This window comes from Heterocephalus glaber, unplaced genomic scaffold, assembly GCF_053883595.1.
Source record: "Heterocephalus glaber isolate CG9 unplaced genomic scaffold, H.glaber_assembly_v1.0 deba00001532, whole genome shotgun sequence".
Taxonomy (NCBI): domain Eukaryota; kingdom Metazoa; phylum Chordata; class Mammalia; order Rodentia; family Bathyergidae; genus Heterocephalus; species Heterocephalus glaber.
The window spans coordinates 17,994,996-18,014,483 of NW_028258330.1; the positions used below are offsets into that span (position 1 = coordinate 17,994,996).

Sequence of the window (19,488 nt, forward strand, 5' to 3'; positions counted from 1 at the left end):
TTAACACTTTACAGTGAAGGGTGTAAAGTCATTTTAATGATATCATCCACCTCCCTGTGGTTTACTCCCAGTTTTGAATAAGATTCAGTTTGGGGTGCTTGGTCCACTCCGGAAAACATAAGTGTGAAACCACACTCAGGAGGTGCCGCCCTCTTCTCTTACAAGGAAGAGAGGCTCGTGGTGGGTGGGGGACTTTGCTGTGCCCACCGCATCATGATAGGTTCTGTGCCTGGCCAGAGTGGGCTCACACTGAGGGCCGGGTGAACCTGGGTCTTGCTGGCGGCCACGAGGCTGGTGGCACACATTCCCAGTCAGGCCCAGGGCCCATGGTGCGTGGCCAGCCTTGAAGTGTATGCCAGGAGCCCATTGCATGAGTGTGATAGCCAAGGGAACAATGGGTTTATTCATCTCACCCAGAAGCTTGCCCGGCAGTGTGAGCCTTCCCATGGGTCCCTGTGCAGGAAAACCCTCAGCCCACCCCACGCTGGTGGGGACTGGCCTCTGTGCAGGTCCCCTTCCTCCTGCTGGTTGGTGCAGAGGTTGCTCAAATGTCCTGTCTTCTGGGGCTCTGCTCACATGTGCTCCCATCACTTTTGTAAGGTCACATTTATTTTGAAATGAAATGTGCACATTATAATTATTTAATGTTTTTGCTTTTTTTCAACTATCAGATTTCTTTTCCTTTCTTCTCTATTCCCCACCCCTCCCTCTTTCCTCTCCCTGTCTTCTCTCTCCTTTCCCCTCTCTTACATCTCTCTCCTCTCTTGCCTCTTTCTCCCCTGTCCCGTCCTCTGTCTTCTTGCTCCTGTCTTGTCTTTCTCTGTTCTCCCTCTCCCTGCTGTTTCTCCTCCAACCCCCATCTTTCTCCCCCACCCCCACCCCCGCCCTTGGCGCTGGGGATCAAACTCAGGGCCTCACATACACAAGATAAGCACTCTACTTGGGCTACACCACCTGCCTGGTTTTCTTCATTTTTAATATGTTCATCTGTGCGTGTGTATGTTGAATGTGGTTCTGGCTGCTCTACCAACCCAAAGAGTGAAACAGAAACTCCTTTCTCACATGGTCTAGCCTTTTCTTAACCCCTGGTGTATTTATGATTCTTTATTAGGGTCCAGCATGGTTCCTGCAGCCGGTGGGATGAGGGATGCAGGCAGGGGAGGGATGCTTGCTGCTTCCACTGTTTCCACTGCCTGAACTAGCCACCCAGCTTGTGGGGCTGGGAAACGTTGCTGTGTTTAGTTGTGTGCTCAACTGAAAAAGCAGGGGTTTTATTAGCAGAATGATTAATATGAGAGGAGGGCTCACCTCTCTTAATGAAATATGGGCCAGCCCTGGTGGCATATGCCTGTAATCCTAGCAGTTGGGAGATTGAGGCAGGAGGATCTTGACTTCAAGGACAGTTTGGGTTACATAGCGAGTTCAAAGCCAGCCTGGACCAAATATTGAGACCTTGTTTCAAAAAAAAGGAAGTTGCCACATGAGCCATAGTCTATTATCACAAATAAGTTGGATATAAAATGAAAATTTGTTTTAATTCTGTCCACTCTTCTATGTTTCAAATTTTCTAAAATAGGTTTTTAAAAATATTTTGATTTACCAAGTGCCAATTAAATATTTTAACACTAGAGGGCACTAGACTCTCCCTTTGTCTTATTACACAATTAGTTTTCAACTCATAATCCTAAATTATGTTTTACTCAATTTTAACAGCATCAGAAACACTGAAATGTGAGTATGTGACCTTTGTTTGGAAAGGTAATCACCAAATATGGGAGGAATTTTGTTTTTGCCTTGTTTTTTTTGAGACAGTCTTGCTATGTTCAGGCTGGTCTCAAACCTGCTATATGGCTCAGGCTAGCCTTGAATTTGTGACCCTCCTGCCTCAGCCTCCCAAATGCTAGGATTATGGGCTTGCACCACCATGCCTGGTTTAAAGTTTATTCTTAAAAAGAAAACAAATCAGAAATTGCATTAATAAAATTAGATGTTTTCAAATGCAGTTGTCTGAAGAATTGAGTTTTTTCTTCTATCTGTACAAATTTAGCCTTTCTGTTTCATCTTATTTTATGTATGATTTATTAACTCCATATAGGTGCTAAGCATAGAGCTGTTCATTTTGCCTCCTAATAAAGTGGTAGGGGCATGACCAGAATTTAGAAAATACAGATGGACACAGAAGAAAGAGAAATAGCACAATCCCTGTCCCAGAAATTCCCACCCACATAAACTGTGTGGTGTGCAGCCGCCTAGCAGTGGTACACTTGATCTGCAGTCCTTTGCATGGGGGACCCCATAGTTCAGGCTTGTTACTGATGTAGTATTTAATGTTTTTATGTTCATTTTGTAACGTTCTATTTTTTGAACTGTCTTACTCTAATGTTGCTTTTTTTAAAAACTCATTTTCTGGGTAGTTGTCTTAGATGGGCTCTGCCCATTTTCTTCATAAAATTGTCTGATTCTGTTTATTTTTAATACCAATTTAAAGAAATACTTTCCTCCCAATTCCAGTTGGTGTGTGTTTGTGTGTGTGTGTGTGTGTGTGTGTGTGTGTGTGTATTGTGCTGGGATCAAACTCAGGGCCTTGTGCATACTAGGCAAGCACTTTAATGATGAGCTCTGCCCCCCACCCCATCAGAAATTTCTGGCACTCCTGTAGTGCATCCCCCTGAGATCAGGGTCTTCATGGAGTACCCAGAATGCACCCCCCCAGGGGTGCTGATCCAGTGGGTTGGGTGGTCATTGGGGAACCTGTGGGAGAGGCTCCTGGAACATGTGGCTCCCAGATTTATGCCCAGTCAGTGTCTCCGGTGGCTTTAGTCAGTGCCATCCTCTCCCGTGTCCCCAAGGCTGTTGTGAAGGAGCAGCACTTGTAGCTGCCCTGGCTCCTCTTCAGCCTTTTCCCCATGGACCCCCTCTTTCAGGGTGTACCTTGATGGTGGCAGAGCCCCTCCTGCAGGACCTCATGGTCCCTGACTGGATTGTGGAATCCTGTCTGGTACAGGGGAGGTGGAGGCACAGGGTGTGCCCTGCTCAGGTTCCTGGCAGGCTGTGGCCTGGCGCCAGGACTAGGAAGCACAGTCTGGGTACAAGAAACACTTCTGACCCATTACTGATCAGCACAGCTTTGCCTTTTTTGTGACTTTGCAAGTTCTTCCTCTGGACGGCAGACACCATGTACGTCTAGACTTCTGTTACTTGTTGGCTTTGTCTGCTTTAATGAAGGGCTCCTACCTTGAGATCACTAAAACTCTGAGCTTTGGAAACAATTGTCATTGGCTCCTGAGTGGGGAAATAAAAAATTACCAAGGAGTAAAATTAATCTCCCTTTCCACTGAACTGACAGCAGCATGGTTGGACTTGTTCATCTGAACCCACAGGGTTTGGAAAGATGGGTTTGAGTTTCTCTTCTTTGTGTGGCTTTGAGGCATGTGATCCCACAGCTTCTGGGCTTCTGCGATAGATTCTGCAGACTGCCGTGTAGAAACCTGCACCTGGGTGGTGAGGAGTCGATAATAGAGGCCTGCAGTAACCGTTTGTAACCAGGCGGTGGCTGTTGTGTAATACAAATGGCATTTCTGATGAGGCAGTGCGGTTATACAATTTTGGCTAGCCCATGTGGGTTATAAAAGCCGAAATCGCTTCAGCATCTTGCTGAAGGCCTCTCCTGCTGAGCACTGCCAAACAGGGTGGGGAGGCACTGGTAAAGGACATTTCTGTGGACAGTGTGAAGGTAAGACTGCTTCTTAATGCAGAAGCTCTGCTTTGGGGATGAGTCCTGAGGCTGCTCGGGTTGAATCATGTCTGTATGTCTGACTGTGTCCACCTCTGTTTCCATATGTGTTCATATCTATGACCACGTCTGATTTTCTGATATACGTAACTGTTTCTACCTTGTGTGTCTGGGGTGAGGAGTCTGAGTCAAGTTTGCCTAGCTGGATTAGTAGAAAATTCAAAGTCCTTCTTAGAGCTGTCAGATATTACTTAAATATTAATAACTAGGGCTGGGGATTTAGCTCAGTGGTTTCGACGCCTGCTGCACAAGCGCAAGGACCCGAGTTTGATTCCCGGTACCAAAAACAAAACAAATATTAATAACTAAATATTAACATTTATGCAACTCTTAGTGCCCTTCTTTAAAAATGCAAGAAAGAGTAACAATAAAATCCCTATCTGCAGCAATTAAAATGTCAGATTCCATGGTTTTCAGATGCTTGTTAGTTTTATTTTCTTAGGTCCAATCTTGGGACTGTTGTAGCTGGATTTTTTCGCTTTATTTTTCCCTTTATATAGAATTTATATGATGAAAAGTAGGTACACAGCAAGAATGAATTTAGATAAGATAAACTTCATGGAAAGGTGGGGTCTTATATAAAGCCAAGTACATATATTTAATGCTTTTAAGGTTTTGGGATTATAAGAATGTTAGGTTCAGATACCAGAGAAAAGCAGTGCATGCGTGGCATAAACTTCTAAGTGACGGCTGTCTCTGTACAGTATTTAGTGCACTTGCTTTTTATGAATTTCTTTGGAAAAACAAAACACTCATTTTCAGAAAAAGAAAACCTGTGATACTCACAGGTGTGGAATATTTGAAGGCTGCCATTTATGGGAGGCCAGGGAAAAGCTGAGGCCATAACCTGGGGAGAGTTACGGAGACCCAGCCCCAGGTCACTGTTACAGTGCCGGCTGGGTGGATGCTGCCTGGCACCAGCTATCCCTGGTGGGTGAAACTGCAGAGCTCTGTTTCTTATCTTAGGAGAGTCAGTCTGTCTGCAAGGAGGAGGAGTAACTCTTGGCACTGAAGGGCTTTAGGGTGGTGGGCAGAAAAAGGATTTTGCAAAAGATTTGAAAGTGGGATGGGAACCCGGAGCTTGAGAGAACCAAGTAAATATGGGAAAGTCCAAGCAAAACTGAGTGGATATAATGAATATTTAGGAACAAGGGGAAGGTGGAGCCAGGCTTCTGAGAGAGAGAGAGAGAGAGAGAGAGAGAGAGAGAGAGAGAGAGAGAACAGGAAGATGGGTGGCTGAGTGAGTGGGTTATTAGTACCTTGAGCTTGAGGCAGGATGGTTTATTTGAAATGCTTCTCCAGCACTTGTGGCTTCTCTCAGTGGGGGCAGCAGCAACTGGAGGTGACCCAAATACCCCTAGGCCTCCTCTTCAGGAGGGATGAGGGTGTCAGTCATCAGCTGTGCTGAATGGGACGGAGAGCCCAGGTGTAGCTGGGCAGAGCTGGCTCCTGGAGGGCACCGTGTCTTCCAAGGCTGTCATCATGGGAGAGAGGAGTGCTGGGGTGACAGAGGGTGTTAGGAGACCCGGAAGAGGAGAAAGCTTTCTGTTCTCTGGCAGTAACTGGGTTGCCCTTGCCTTTTTCCAAAATGACTTTCAGATGTGACCTCTTAGCCCTTTGTCTCAATGCTTGCCTGGGGACGATTTTCACCTCTGGTTTCTGTTCAAGGGCAAACCTTTGTGCCTCATTTGCTCACCTGTGGAATGGGGATAACAATTTCCCAAAACCCCCAAAGTTTCTGTTAGAGTTAAGTGAAATCATGTTTGTCTTGGTCAAAAGAAGAGATGAGGAAAGATTTGCACATGGAATGAGATAAGCTTGGGTAGTCCATTATGCACTTGTTTTTATATTGTCAATTTCATATAGAATTAGCTTTTCAGTGGCTCACGTGACAATTGGTAATTAATATTTATTTATTTATTTATTGAGTTTGACAGAATTTATTGGTTATTTTATTAGACTTGTTTTTTTTTTTTTTGGTACTGGGAATTGAACTCGGGTCCTTGCGCTTGCACAGCAGGCAGCGAAACCATTGAGCTAAATCCCCGGCTCTATTGGTTATTTTATTAAAGACATTCATCTCAGTCATTTCTCTCCTCATCTTGACCTTAGATTTTAGTATTCATTTGGGTCAAGAAAAGAGTATGTAGGAGAGGGATGTTCTTTTAACAAACAGTAAAATGGACAAAAATGAATAGTTTGCCTACATAAAAGTAAAGTTAAAGTTAAATTCATGTATCTTGATATAATTAAATCATGTAAGAACTAATAGTTCTATGTACATTTCCATTGTTTTACTTGGGGCTTAATCTAAACTTCAAAAGAACAACTTATTAGGCATATGCTCAGGTTTCTTCTCTGGAGTTGCTATTAAAAAAGATCAGGGCCGGGGATTTAGCTCAGTGGTTCCGCCACCTGCCTGGAAAGAGCCGCGTCCAGAGTTCAATCCCCGGTACATAAAACAACAAACAAACAAAAAATCAGCAGGGGCCGGGGATTTAGCTCATTGGTTTCGCCGCCTGTCCTGCAAGTGCAAGTACACAAGTTCAATCCCCGGTACCAAAAAAAAAGATCAGCAAGTAACTCTGAAGCTGCCTCCAAATTTTAACATTGTAGGAATTCTGAAGGAAATCACTGTATCATTTTTCTTTTGTCTGTGACTATGCTTTCAAAGATGTGTTTAACTGTCACATTAAAAAAAGTCCATAAACAATACAAAAATACAAAACAAAACACCCTACAGTACACAAATCTAACAGTAAACGTGATGAACAATTTAATAAAATGTGTTTGAAGATGCATTTTCTTTCATTTTCAGTACCTACAATATGCCCAGGCCACTGGGCAATATGTATACACTTAAAATAAACCATATAGGGGGCTGGGCATTTAGCTCAGTGGTTTCCCCGCCTGCTGCGCAAGCACAAGGAGCAGAGTTCAATCCCCGGTACCAAAAAACCCCCACAAAACCAAAACAAACAAACAAAAACCCCTATAATTGTTCTAATAAGAAATCCTGGAGTGAGCTCAATTCAAATTGGATTTAACAACTTAGTAATGTAAATGTTAGACAAAGTTATAGAACTTATTGTTTTCTATCTTCTATGTTAAATTTTTTGGGGGAGTGTTTATACCTTTAAAAAAATAAAAACCAGCGAAATACTTAAGCACTATGTACATTTAAATTTTTGGTGGTGGTTTGTATTTTAAAAGAAACAGCTTCCTTATGATTTGCCTCAAGTTCTGGTGGAAATGCTTACAAGAACTAGCTAATAAACAAAAACCAGGAGAAGCACATTCAAAATACTGATTTACTTTGGTAGCAAATGGCTGTTCTTTGAAGACTAATGAAGGTAGACAAAACCATTAAAGTGAAATGGGCTGTTTCAATATGATACTTCACATAGAAATCTTTTTTTAAAATTATTTTTTATAAAAGAGCTAAGCATCTGTATCCACTGATAGCAATGCAATACCTAATAATATAACAAAACAAATGCTCATAAGGAAAAAAACTATTTTATCTAAATTTACTTTCAGTCAAAAGTCCAGCAACATTTTCCTTTCAATACAATACTCCCCCTTTCTCTATTAAGGCTGTTCCTGGGAGCCAGACAGTCAGTTTAGGTAATGACGGAGTTAATTTAGGAGTAACTGCTTACAGTTTTAAATAGACAGTAATTTTTGGCCTCCTTCTTAATATGCTAACAGTTGTGTCTAAAAAAAATGCAGTTCTTAAAAATGTACCATTTCTGATTTCTTTATTATCTGTAACCTTTGGAAACTAATCACATGAAACTACAAAATTAGCAAACGTCTTGAAATCTGTATATAAAACATAAATTACCTCTAATTTCAAACTCTCACTTATTACTGTACCACCCAATCTTAAAAAAAAAAAAAAAGAAAAAGCAGCTCCAAAGATAGTCTTATACCATTCTTAAAAAAGGAAACTGTTGGGGCCAGGGATTTAGCTCAGGGATTTAGCTCAGTGTTTTCGCTGCCTGCTTTGCAAGCACAAGGGCCCAAGTTCAATCCCCGGTACCAAAAAAAAAAGGGAAACTGTTCCTTTTAACTTTACACCCACCCCACCCCCCAATTCAAAACACATCATTTAATTAATTGTCTTGGTCATGGACATTTCCAAGATGAGATTTTATGTTTTGTAACCATAGTTTCTGGTTATCAGAAAACCCATGCTTTCCTTTATTGAAAGAGTTTGGTCCAACTGATGTTGACGTATCCCTTCCAATATTCTTCAGACTCATCTTTGCTTCTGGAGGTATTTCCTCTAGTTCACTAGCTTCATTTTCATTAAAAGCAGCTGGTACTTGAAAGGGTTTTCGGAGCAAGAGTTAGAACAGTTTCTTTAGGCTTCTCCGGCGGCTCCAGCTCGCTTCCTACAGCTTCTCAGGCTTCTCTCCCGCCTTTCCGTCCGCCATTTTCCCGGCTGCGGCCTCCCCCCAGCACCTACCTTCACCACTTCCAACCTCACTTTTCTTTTTCTTTCTTTCTTTCGTACTGGGGATCAAACACAGGACCAAGTTTAAATATTTCTCTCTCTCTCTCTTTTTTTTTTTGTACCGGAATCAAACTTGGGACCTTGTGCTTGCTAGGCAGGCGCCAGAACCACTAAGCTAAATCCCCAGCCCCAACCTCACTTTTCTTTAAGATCAGCTGTCTGCTGTTTGCTGTGAAGTCCCACTTGCACTGGTGGTTGCCTCTGCTCTTTGCTCCTCTTTGAGCTCCAGTGGATCAAGCTAACTTCACAAACCACGGTCACCTTTGTGCACTATTTGTTTGTTTGTTTGTTTGTTTGTTTGTTTGGGTGCTGGGTATTAAACCCTGGGCATTGCATGTGCTAAGCAAGTGCTCTACCACTCAGCTACATGTCCAGTCCTATGAATACATGTTAAATAGTGTTTAATAAAAGTACCCGTTTGTACAATAAAGTGGCATGTTAAATCACACAGTAAAAATGAATGCAGTAAAATCCATCTTAATTCTGCTTTAGTTTTCATATATCTGTGTCTGCCTAAATATATGAAATATGTGTGTATAATTATTATTTGTAGTGCTAGGGCAGTGGTGGTGAACCTAGGGGACGCATACTGTTTTTCTTTTAAGATAAAAAATGTTGGGCCGGGGATTTAGCCCAGTGGTTTCGCTGCTTGCTGCACAAGCGCAAGGACCCAAGTTCGATCCCGGTACCAAAAAAAAAATGTTAACGTAGAGTTTTTTTTCCTAAACTAAAACCTCAGTATTCAGGTTTAATTGCAGTGTTGGCACTCTGCAATAAATAAATGGGTTTGAGGTTGCATTTTGGACATTCATCTCTAAAATGTTTGCCAGCACTGGTCTAGGACCTTGCACATTCTAGGCAAGTGTTCTACCACTGAGCTTGGCCTACATTTATATTTTGTTGTTTTTTTGTTTGTTTATTTATTGAGGCAGCATCTTACTATGCAGTCCTTGAACTCACTGTGTAGTCCAGGCTTGAACTCATGGCCATCTTTCTGCCTCAGTGTCCTGAGTGCTGGGATTACAGATATGCACCACCACACTCAGCCCTATATTACTATTTCAACCTGGCCTGCAGGCCACATCTTTTGCTGCCTTACCTTTCCCTCTCCCATTTTCTTCTCCAGCTAGAAGATTTCCCTAAATGAATCTGGAGGGTATCTCTGGGTATATGACTAACAGGACCATGGAAATATGCCTACATTTTCCTCAAATATGTGAATGCCTTTTATATACAGGACACTTTGTCCCTGCCCCTGCACCCATCTCTGCCTGATGTGGAAGCTGTGCCACAAAGCCCTGTGTGGGAGAGGGACAGCTTATGCTTTTTGGAAGAGGTGGTCTCTTGTACTGGGCACGAGATCCGTGTGGGCAGTGTGGGTGGCATCTGGTCCCAGGAAGGAGTGATCAGGACAGTGAGGCTTAAGACAGTCTTATTACAGTTTTATTTAAATAGTGTCTGGGGAAGGCATTTCTATAGGTTTATACCAGGCAAGGCAGGCATCTGATACCTAGTGGTCAAGAAAATGAAGGCTGCTAATAACTTTTGGGTTAAAACTCCCAAGTGAACAGAGCATCCTCGCTCTGACATTTTACTGGATGTATACTCCACCTCTCCCTTAACTAAGGGTCAGTGTCTTGTCTTGGAGACAGTGTGGCCATCACTTCTTGCAGGGATGTCAGCAAAACCACCTACCTTGGGCTGGACTTGAACTTAAATTTAAGAGTTTGGTTTGGGATTGGAGTTTGTTCTGTCAGGGATTCTCAGGCAGAGCCTCTCAGACAGACTAAAGGGGTCTCCTGCAGGCAGGGCCTGTTCTTTATTTCTTGTTTTGTTAGCTGTCCCTTTGAATTATATGCTATAAATACGGGCTTTTGATAAGGAATCATCCTCTCCACCTACCTCACCCTTGGATGGTCCAGGAAAATTCCCATGTTACCATGCCAGAAGCTTTGTGTCCTCTCTGGCCCACTGCTAAGGACTCACAACTCCATGGCCAGGTGATTCCTCCAGTCAGTGCTGCTGAGGTGGGCGGCTCTGAGGGGCTGCTCCCCCAAGGCTCTCTGCAGATGGAACCCAGTTTCTGAGGTGGAACCTTCAGCAGAACCTGGGGTCACCTTCACAGATCCAGGTTGTGTTCATGTGTTTTGAAATTACAACCCTCACCCTTAGAAGAACAAGTCCACAAACCAAGGCAGTGACAAAGGTTGAGGCACTCAGGGTGCAAAGGAGATCCTCTAGTTGCAGCCATGGGATGTTTTGCTGTGTCATAAATTATTGTCAATTGTGTGACAAAAGACCACCCTGATGCTGTGTCCATGGGGTGGAGGTGGACAGTAATTTATCAGTGTCATCATCTTGACTCACACACATTATTCCTGGAAGTGTATTGGTTTTAAGCTCAGCAAATGACCCTGTTTGAATCGGGCACATGGATTATATTATGTTTGTGTCATCGTGCAGATCTTTAGTGACTTTCAGACTTGTTTTGATTGATCCACAGCACAAAATGTTCTACCTTGAAACTCTGGATATTTTGGTCAGTTTTCCCTTTCTATAATGAAATGCCTGAGGCAGGGTAGTTTGTAAAGAAAAGAGATTTATTTGTCTTATGGTTTTGGGGTCTGAACATTGAGACAGCATGGGGCAGCTCTGTCCAGGGCTCTGGCAAGGACTCCCCTGACTTCATCACCACCCAGTATGGACAAGAGGAAGAGATCACAGTCAACAAGACAGGAACCCAGGGTGGGGCTCAGGGGTCAGGCTCACTCTTCTATATAGCCCTCTCCAAGTAACTAACTGGGGTCCCATGGGAGCTACTTAATCCCTTAAATGTTGGCCCTTAAGGACTTTTCCATTGGGCCTACCTGTTCCCACCCCAGGGACCAAGCTTGCAGTGCCTGATCCCCAGGGACCCAATCAAATAGTATCCAAATCATAGCACAGGATCACCCTTTTCTTGTTAAACAAAGCTCTCTTTGTTCTGCTCAATTTGATTTTCTTTTCCTTTAAATTTTTTTTTTTTTTACTAGTGAGCTACATTCCCAGCCCTGAATTTTACTGTTTAAAAAACTCTGTTAAAGATCCACTAAGTTAACTTCATGATCCACTAGTGGGTCCTGACCTGCAGTGTGAAAAATAAGAGCAAGAGTTCTTGCAGTGTTTTGGAGGAGGCTGTGGAATGACGGAGATTTTTTAGTCACACCTTGTGAGTGTAGCTGTTATCAGAGGATCCAATAATAACCACTATTTACCGGTTCATTCTAGCTGCTCAGAGCTTTACACAGAGTAATTACAGCTAGGATCAGCACCAGAAACTTCCTGAAGCAGGACTCCATGTTAGGTAACATTTAAAGGGAGTAGATCTTATATGAGTTGAGAATATTTGTTTTAATAATCCTTTTTTAAAGACTTGGATTAAGTGTTTAGGTCAAATGTTTAGCATTTACAGAATTTAGTGGAGACGCCATAGTTCAGCCATAATCCCCAAATGATGGGATTTATGCAGAGAACCACAGGTTGGCTTTAAAATACACTTCATCATTGAACCTGGGGGCTCTAGAAGCTCTAGTTTCTGTCTTGGTAAGGACTGAAGTCCCAGCTGGCAGGTTGAGGTTTGATGTCCTCATCCCAAAGTCACCCTTCTTAGCCCTACTCCTCCCTATCTGGATAGGTCTGTGCAGGCACAGAAAATAACTTTTGCTCAGCCCAGCTTGCCTGGGCTCAGGGTTGGGGGATCTGAAGATTTGTGTGTTTGTTACAGATACAGGTTTCTAGGCCCCAAGGCAGTTAGATGGAATCAAAATTTGAGGAGACATTTTATAAATTGGTGAGATTATAAAGTTTTCAAATTACAGTATTTTTTTCTTCTAAAATCAGCTTTATGGAGGTAGCTTACCTCCAGTAAGCAATACCCTCACAAACTGAGCCCATAGAATCACCATCAAAATACCACCCACCCCAACCCCCACCCCGGCCGCCCGCCCACCACACTCTGTTTCTTGATGCTGCAGACTCAGTTTACCTTTTGGGCTCTGGACAACACAGTCTTGTGTCTGGCTTCTTTCCCTCAAAGCGTATCTCTGGTGTGCTGTGTATCCACGTGGGTCCATACATGAATACTTGTCTGCTTTTTTACTCCCTAGGAATATTGCTTTGGTTTATCTATTCACCTGTCTGGATCTTTGAGCATTTAAAATTTGGGGCTGTTATGAATAAAACAGATTTGAATTTTTGCTTACATTTGTGGAAGAAATTTGCATTTTAAATAAGTTTCCCAGGTAGTCTTAAGATTCTTCTCTTCGGCACCCCCCCCATCTTCTCTCTCTCTCTCCCTCCCTCCCTCTCTCCTTCTCTTTATTTTTTGCAGTGCTGGGAATTGAATCTAGGAGCTCATACATGCTAGGCAAGCACTTTACCACTGAACTGTATCTCCTACCCTTTTAATTTTTTTTTTCTTTTTGGTACCGGGGATTGAACTCAGTTCCTTGCGCTTGTGCAGCAGGTGGCGAAACCACTGAGCTAAATCCCCAGCCCGCCTTTTAATTTTTTTTGACACAGGATCTTGCTGAGTTGCCCAGGCTGCCCTTGAACTGATCCTCCTGCCTCAGCTTTAGCTGGGGTTACATGCGTACACCACCATCACACTTGGCCAGTCTTTCTCTAATTTTTCTTATATTCTTTGAGGGAGTTGTAGGTTTGTGTGTCTAGATCATATGATGGATTTGCAGTGTATTCAGTCAGTGCCATCTATCTGGGGTAAATATGTATTTTGTTGGCATTTGTTGGGCACCTTTGTATGCTAAGGGCTGGGAATATAAATGTGAATTGCACACAGGGGGGTTCTACCCTTGGGGACTGCCCCCAGTGACAAATTCACTTAGTCATTAGGGGCTTTGAATGTTCTGGACTGTGGACTCTGCTAGGTGCCAACCATAGGAGGACACATTTTTCTTCTGAGAAATGCCAGGTTTTGGTACTTGAAGTAGCTCAGAGTCCCTGTTTGGAAAGCCCCATCATACTTCAAGCCAGGCGGCCTGCCGAGCCACAGTGAAGGTGTTGAGGTTGAGACGTTGATTCCTGGGTGGGAAAGTAGCCCAGTGAAAAACATTGAGCACCAAAGACATGATTTCCTGGCTGAACAGCTGATAAACTAAGCACTAATTAAAAGCTCTTGCTCTTCTGCATTTGTGTATAATACAGTTGGCTGGAAGGTGAGTGGTTTAGTCCTTAAGGAATTGAAAGATTTGTTAAAGATATACATATTTCATTTTTCTTACTCATAATGGAATTCCCCCCATTGCTATATTTCTCCCCAGGCAGTCTCTTGTTTTGGGGTGACTTTTACTTTGAGACAGATTTTTTGGATGCTGCAGGATAATAATGATTTTTAACCTTGGCTGCAGGGAAACTTTAAAACAAGCTACCCCCCCCCCCCACTGTTTTCTGACAACAGAAATTATTTTAGAAGTTTAAGGAGGAACCCCTTGCTGCTTCTGAGCACTCAACATGGGGCCTGATTGCTCTTCACTGTTGGAGGGGAGAGGATGCTAAATGGTGTGGAAGAACACTGGCGGACCTTTCATGGAGGAAGTGCCTTTCATTTGTGTTCCTGTTATTCAGCAGTTTGCATGATATTTTGCTGTGTGTACACACATGTACATTTTACATAGACACGGTAAGATGGTGCTATACATATTGTTTTTAAATTTACATTGTAAAGTCTTCCCCTTCCTCAGCACTGGGGATTTAACTCAGGGTCTTCACACTAAGCCACATTCCCACCCCTTTTATTTATTTATTTATTTTTGTACCGGGAATCGAACTCGGGACCTTGCTCTTTCCAGGCAGGCGGTGGAACCACTGAGCTAAATCCTTGGCCTTCCCACCCCTTCTAAATATTTTTTTTTCTTTTTTCTACTTTGAGACAGGCAGGGTCTTATTAAGTTGCTCAGGCTCGGCTCTATCTTGTGACCCTTCTGCTTCTGTCTCCTAGATTTCTGGAATTGCAGGCAAAACCACACCCAGCTATAAAGTTGCCTTTAAATCCAGTTAGTCATGGCCTCATTAAAAAAAAAAAAAAATCATTATTTTCTGCTCTTTTTTTTTTTTTTTTTTGGTCCCGGGGATGGAGCTTGGGACCTTGCGCTTGCGAGGCAGGCACCGGAACCACTGAGCTAAACCCCCGGCTCTCTGCTCTTCTTTTTATGGGGTAAGAATAGTCAACACAAGATACAACCTTTTTTTTTTGGTACCAGGGATTGAACTCGGAACCTTGTGCTTTCGAGGTAGGCGCTGGACCCACTGAGCTAAATCCCCGGCCCACAAGATTAACTTATAAACAGAGTTTTAAGTGCACAGCATAGTAGTATAGTATTGCTCACCATGTGCAGAATTTTACAGCAAATCTCTAAAGCTTACCTTGCATAATGGAAACTTCATACCTGTTAAATATTAGCTCTCCATTTCCTCTCCCACAAACCTCTGGCAGCACCATCCTACTTTGTCTTCTGAGTCTCCCTCAGTGCTGAGATTACAGGTGTGCACAACCGTGCCTACCCAGTTAGTGGGTTTTCTGGTGTTTTGTATGTTAGTCTGTTTTTATACCTGTTAAACTCTTCTGCTTATTACATCCTTGCTTTAGAGTTTCTAGTTGAGAGAGCTGATTCCTTCTCTTATTATTTTCCAGATATTTGTGGCTTTATTACTTAGTCTCACAGAGACATTTTTAGCAACCCTTCCTATCCACTTTTGGGGCTTTTGATATTTATTAAATCTTTACAGATTATGTTTATTGGAATGGATGTCCTTGCAGTCATTTTCCTATCCAGTAATATTGATTATTTCTCTGATTATTCACATCTCTTTTATGTCCTCAATAGTGTTTTATAGTTTTCTTCCTAAAGGCCACACACACTTTGTTAAATTTTATTTGTAAGTATTTAATGTTACTGCCACTTTGAAAATAGGATTCTTTCCTTCCATTGTCATCAAGGGTTGGCAGACTTTTCTGAAAATACCTTAGAATCTTTCTATGGGCTCGATGGTCTCTGTCATGTGTTCTTTTTTGTTGTTGTTCACAATCCTTTAAAAATGTAAAGTCCTTCTTAGCTAGCTGGAGACCATATACAGAAAAGGGGCCAGGTTGTCATTTGCCAACTTGTGGTATGGACACTGTTTGATCCACTCATATTGAGAATGTCTTGGTCATGTCATTTGGAACTAGCTGTCAAATCTCAGGATTTTCATATCTCTTGATACACTTAGGATTTGGTCTTTTCAAATTCTCCGTTTTCCAACATCATTGTCCAGTGATAGTGGTGACGTTAATGTGCCCAACTTGTTTCTAATATTAATCTACCCACCCAAGCATGGGTCAGTTTGATGTGATGAGTATTGAACAAAAATGATTGTTAGATATTCGGTACACATTCTACAAATTTGGAGACCCTTTAATATGCAAGGCAGGTTTAGCATTGTGAGGGTGTGGGTCCTCTTGTTCCTACAGCTGTCTAGTTGGGCAGTAGGTGGACGTTGCCTTACTGTATTGCGACCATCTTAATGGTCCTCAAATACTGTGGTGAGGTGGCATCCAGAGAAAGTATGGGCAGGAGTTGCCACTGTAGAAGGGGGTGAGATGCTCATTTTGGGGGGATAGCGTGTACAAGAGCCAGGATCTAGCAGAGGTTTGACAAATTTAAGGAGCTGAAGGGACAGCACACCAGCATTAAGTGAGTCAGGGAAGGAGAGTGACAGGGTTGCCTTTCAGCCTGGTGAAGGAATTTGGATGTCCCTCTAAAGCTAATTAGAAAGCCACCCAGAAGCACATAGAATGATCAAGGACAAATGTTTTGGACCACTAAGATGGAAGAAGAAGCCAGGTGTGGTAGTGCATGCACTCTGGGAGGCTGAGACAATTGAAATTTGAGCCCAGTCTGGACAACCTAGCAACTTACAGAGATCCTGTCTCAAAAAATAAAAGGGCTGGGATATAGCTCAGTGTAAAGGCCCTGGGTTCAGTCCCTGTCGCCACAGAAAATAAAAGGATTTTGGTGGCTGTTGGGGTGATGCTGAGAGGCACTGGTGGCATGTACTGTAGAGAGGCCATGTGAGGGAGAGAGGACACAGGCTGGGGATTCGTGGTGCTCGGAGAGTGTGTGTCCCCTCACCTTGCCCCTTCCCATTGTGGGCAGCCCCGTCAATGCTCATCACGGGGTCTGAGAACTGTGATGATGGCTACAGTTCAGCAGGAGGATGGCCACCTGCTGCCCAGCCAGGCAGCTACAGGGGCCAGAGGCAGTACCCCTGGAAAAGGCTGCCCCTTGCAGCTCCAGCCTGGCTGTGGCACTGCTCACAGGCAAGCCAGGGAGGGTAGCCAGAAGCTGAGCAGGGAAAGGATAGCTTTATGTCTCATGGTATAAGCAATTTGGACGGATTAGAAATAATCATTAGAGTTGGAATCCTGTTCCACTGCTTATGGCTGAGTGTCCTTTGTTAAGATACTTTACTTCTTTGAAGCCCAGTTTGTAGAGTTAATGGGCAAATCAAGTGATATTACAGTCAGTGGCCAGAAATAATTGCCATTTGAATAATGAGTTCCTGCCACATGTAGACACTTAGCAATGGAAAACTGCTGTTATTACCACTGTTGTCGTCATCATTGTGCTTGTTCATCCCTCATTGCCTCCTTCCCCTTTCTTTCTTAGGTGGTCAGGACAAGACCATGCGTGTTTGCTCATTGCTTTCTGTTTTTGCAAGTGGCATGTGAACACCTTGGGATGGGGAACTTTACCTAGTGCTAGAGTCCCTGGGATATTTTCCTTCTTATTTTAACACAAATTCTGATGCATACCCTCAACTCCACTCTGCCCTGGCCACTTTCCTTTCATCTTCTGCATTCTCCATGTGGACCTTGGCATTTATCCACCCTGACTTTGTGCTGTATGGATAAGCCCTCTGATCTCAGGCTGGTGCATAGTTCCTGCCCTTGAGGTGTACTTCATCAGCCTTGATGCTTGGTGTGGAGTGCTCTGGGGACTTGTCACAGAACAGTTACAGGGATATATTTCTTTGCCAGCATTCCCTGTCCTCTTCTTTCTTTCCCCATTTGCTGTCCTTGACAGAGGTTCTCTGCTGCCTTTCCCTGGACCTCTGTCCTCTACGCTAGAGGATGTGCAGCAGCCCCCTGCCCTCACCCCTCAATGCTGCTGACTCACCACCAGCTGTGAGGGCCAGCAAGGCCTCCAGACTTTGCCACTTTGCCACTTTCCCCCTGGAGAGTGAAATTAGCCCTGTGGGTTGAGTACAGCTGATTTAAACAGCTGTGGATGTGCTGTGGATGAAAATGTAAACCCGCATAGATGCCTCAGAAGAGCATGCCAGGTATACCAGCTCTCTCTCTGATGCAACTTGATGTTCAGGGAGCTATTTATTTATTTCCTTTCTGCCTTCCAACTACAGAACTCTCAAATTTTGCATAATCCTCTCTTATTTGTTTACATTTCACTTTTCCCCAGCTCATTCAAAGTGTTTCTGAGTGAAGTGTCTGTGGCAGTTCTGTGAGCAGTGTCTCCCGCCAGCATCTCCTCCCTCTCCTCTGCTGGCTCTGCACTTGCAGGGCAGCCTGCAGGCTGGGTAATTCGCTCTCAGTGGGAAATTTAACTTGTGGTTAAGATCTGATGTCACCAGAATCAGGCCAGCAAATGTGCTGTGCCCTCCCCACCCCCGCTGCTTACGTTACACTTTTCTTTATAGAAATCCAGGCATTCTGAGGCATGTTGTATTGTGCGTCTGTCAGCCCTTGTATGGATCCCGTGCTCCCTCAGTTTTGAAGCCAAATTCTGTAAATGCTTATTCATCGAGGGTGAATTGCTTTTTACTGTCCAGCTCATAATTCATGCTTTGAAATTGGGATTTGATTTTCTGCTGCTTCACCAAAAGTAAGCTGGATAGATGTTCCAGAAACTTCTTGCTTTTGACTTTCTCTGAGATTTTTTTTTTTTTTTTTTTGGAGACAAGGTTTCACTGTATAGCCTAGGCTGTCCTCAAACTTGTGATCTTCCCACCTCAGCCTCTGGCGTTCTTGGATTATAGTCTTGTGCCGTGCCCAGCTTAGATTTTTCTCTTCATTTGAGAGGGTTAGGTTGTTTCTTTCTTGAACAGTGTCAGAGTTGGTGAGATTTTTTCCAGGTTCATCAAGTCCATCTTGGGTCTAGTAGTGCAAACTCCTCTCCCACTTCTCATCTTCTTGTCTCTTGTCACATTACCTCCTTTTTGGGGGAGAGAGGGAAGGTATGAATTTCTTTTTGATTTGTGTTGTCATTTGATTGATATATTTTGGTTCCTTTTAAATCAGCCCCTCATTTGCACCAGCCATGTTTCAAGTGCATTGTAGCCACACGTGACCAAGGATGACTGTTGGACAGGACAGACACTGAGCATTTCCATCACTGCAGGCAGACAGTTGTGTTAGATAGTGCTAGGTTGTGAGGTGTGTACACCACAATGCATGTCAGAGGCGTACTGGAGCCATGTTTTCTCCCTACTATTGTGATACTTGTGACAATCCAAGGGGCTTTCAGAAGCAGTGGCTGTAAATGAAGAGGGTGAAAATTCTAGATGTTTGGGCATAACTTACACTGTGACTTTTTTCTGTGCAGGGAACTTAGTGACCTGTGTCATGTGCTTTGAGGTGATTTGGCTGCTTTATCTCTTGCAGGTGCTAAAAGATGGTGCTCATGGGTTTCATCTCCATCTGAGAGTCGGGTGCTCCAGGCACCAGAAGCTGAGTCTCATCCTAGGCTCCTGGCTTGAATAAACCTTCACTGCAGCCACTCTGGGACAGCAGCAGTGCAGAACTGCTCAACTTCTCTTAATGATGGGTATTGGCAAGAACACTACATCCAAATCAGTGGAGGCTGGGAGTTCCACAGAGGGCAAATACGAAGATGAAGCAAAGCACCCCACCTTCTTCACTCTTCCGGTAATAGTGTTGCACTTTTTCATTCTTCTGTCCCTGTGAAGGTTTCTGTATGGACTTAATCATGGGATGGGCTCTAACACTTGTGTTTTCAGTGATGGGGGCAGCACCGAGATAAGCATCTTCCACGGGCATTTTCTGGGCTGAGCCTCCTCTCAGGAGTTGGCCCCCGTTCTCGGCCTGGATCTCCTGCTG

General features: G+C 43.6%; 1 protein-coding gene across 7 annotated transcripts in view; it reads left to right on the forward strand.

Annotated features, from left to right (window-relative positions):
* Nucleotides 1–19,488, forward strand: part of Slc23a2 (solute carrier family 23 member 2) — a 125,249-nt gene that overhangs the window by 36,490 nt on the left and 69,271 nt on the right. For 6 of the 7 annotated variants that reach the window (XM_021255018.2, XM_013070718.3, XM_004840778.4 and 3 more), the window contains exon 2: nt 19,033–19,296. In XM_021255018.2, coding sequence (XP_021110677.1) covers nt 19,189–19,296 — 108 coding nt within the window. In that variant the 5' untranslated portion in view covers nt 19,033–19,188. Of the gene's footprint in view, nt 1–3,588; nt 3,734–19,032; nt 19,297–19,488 lie in introns of those variants that run through there. The other variant, XM_004840776.3, reaches the window with a different exon arrangement.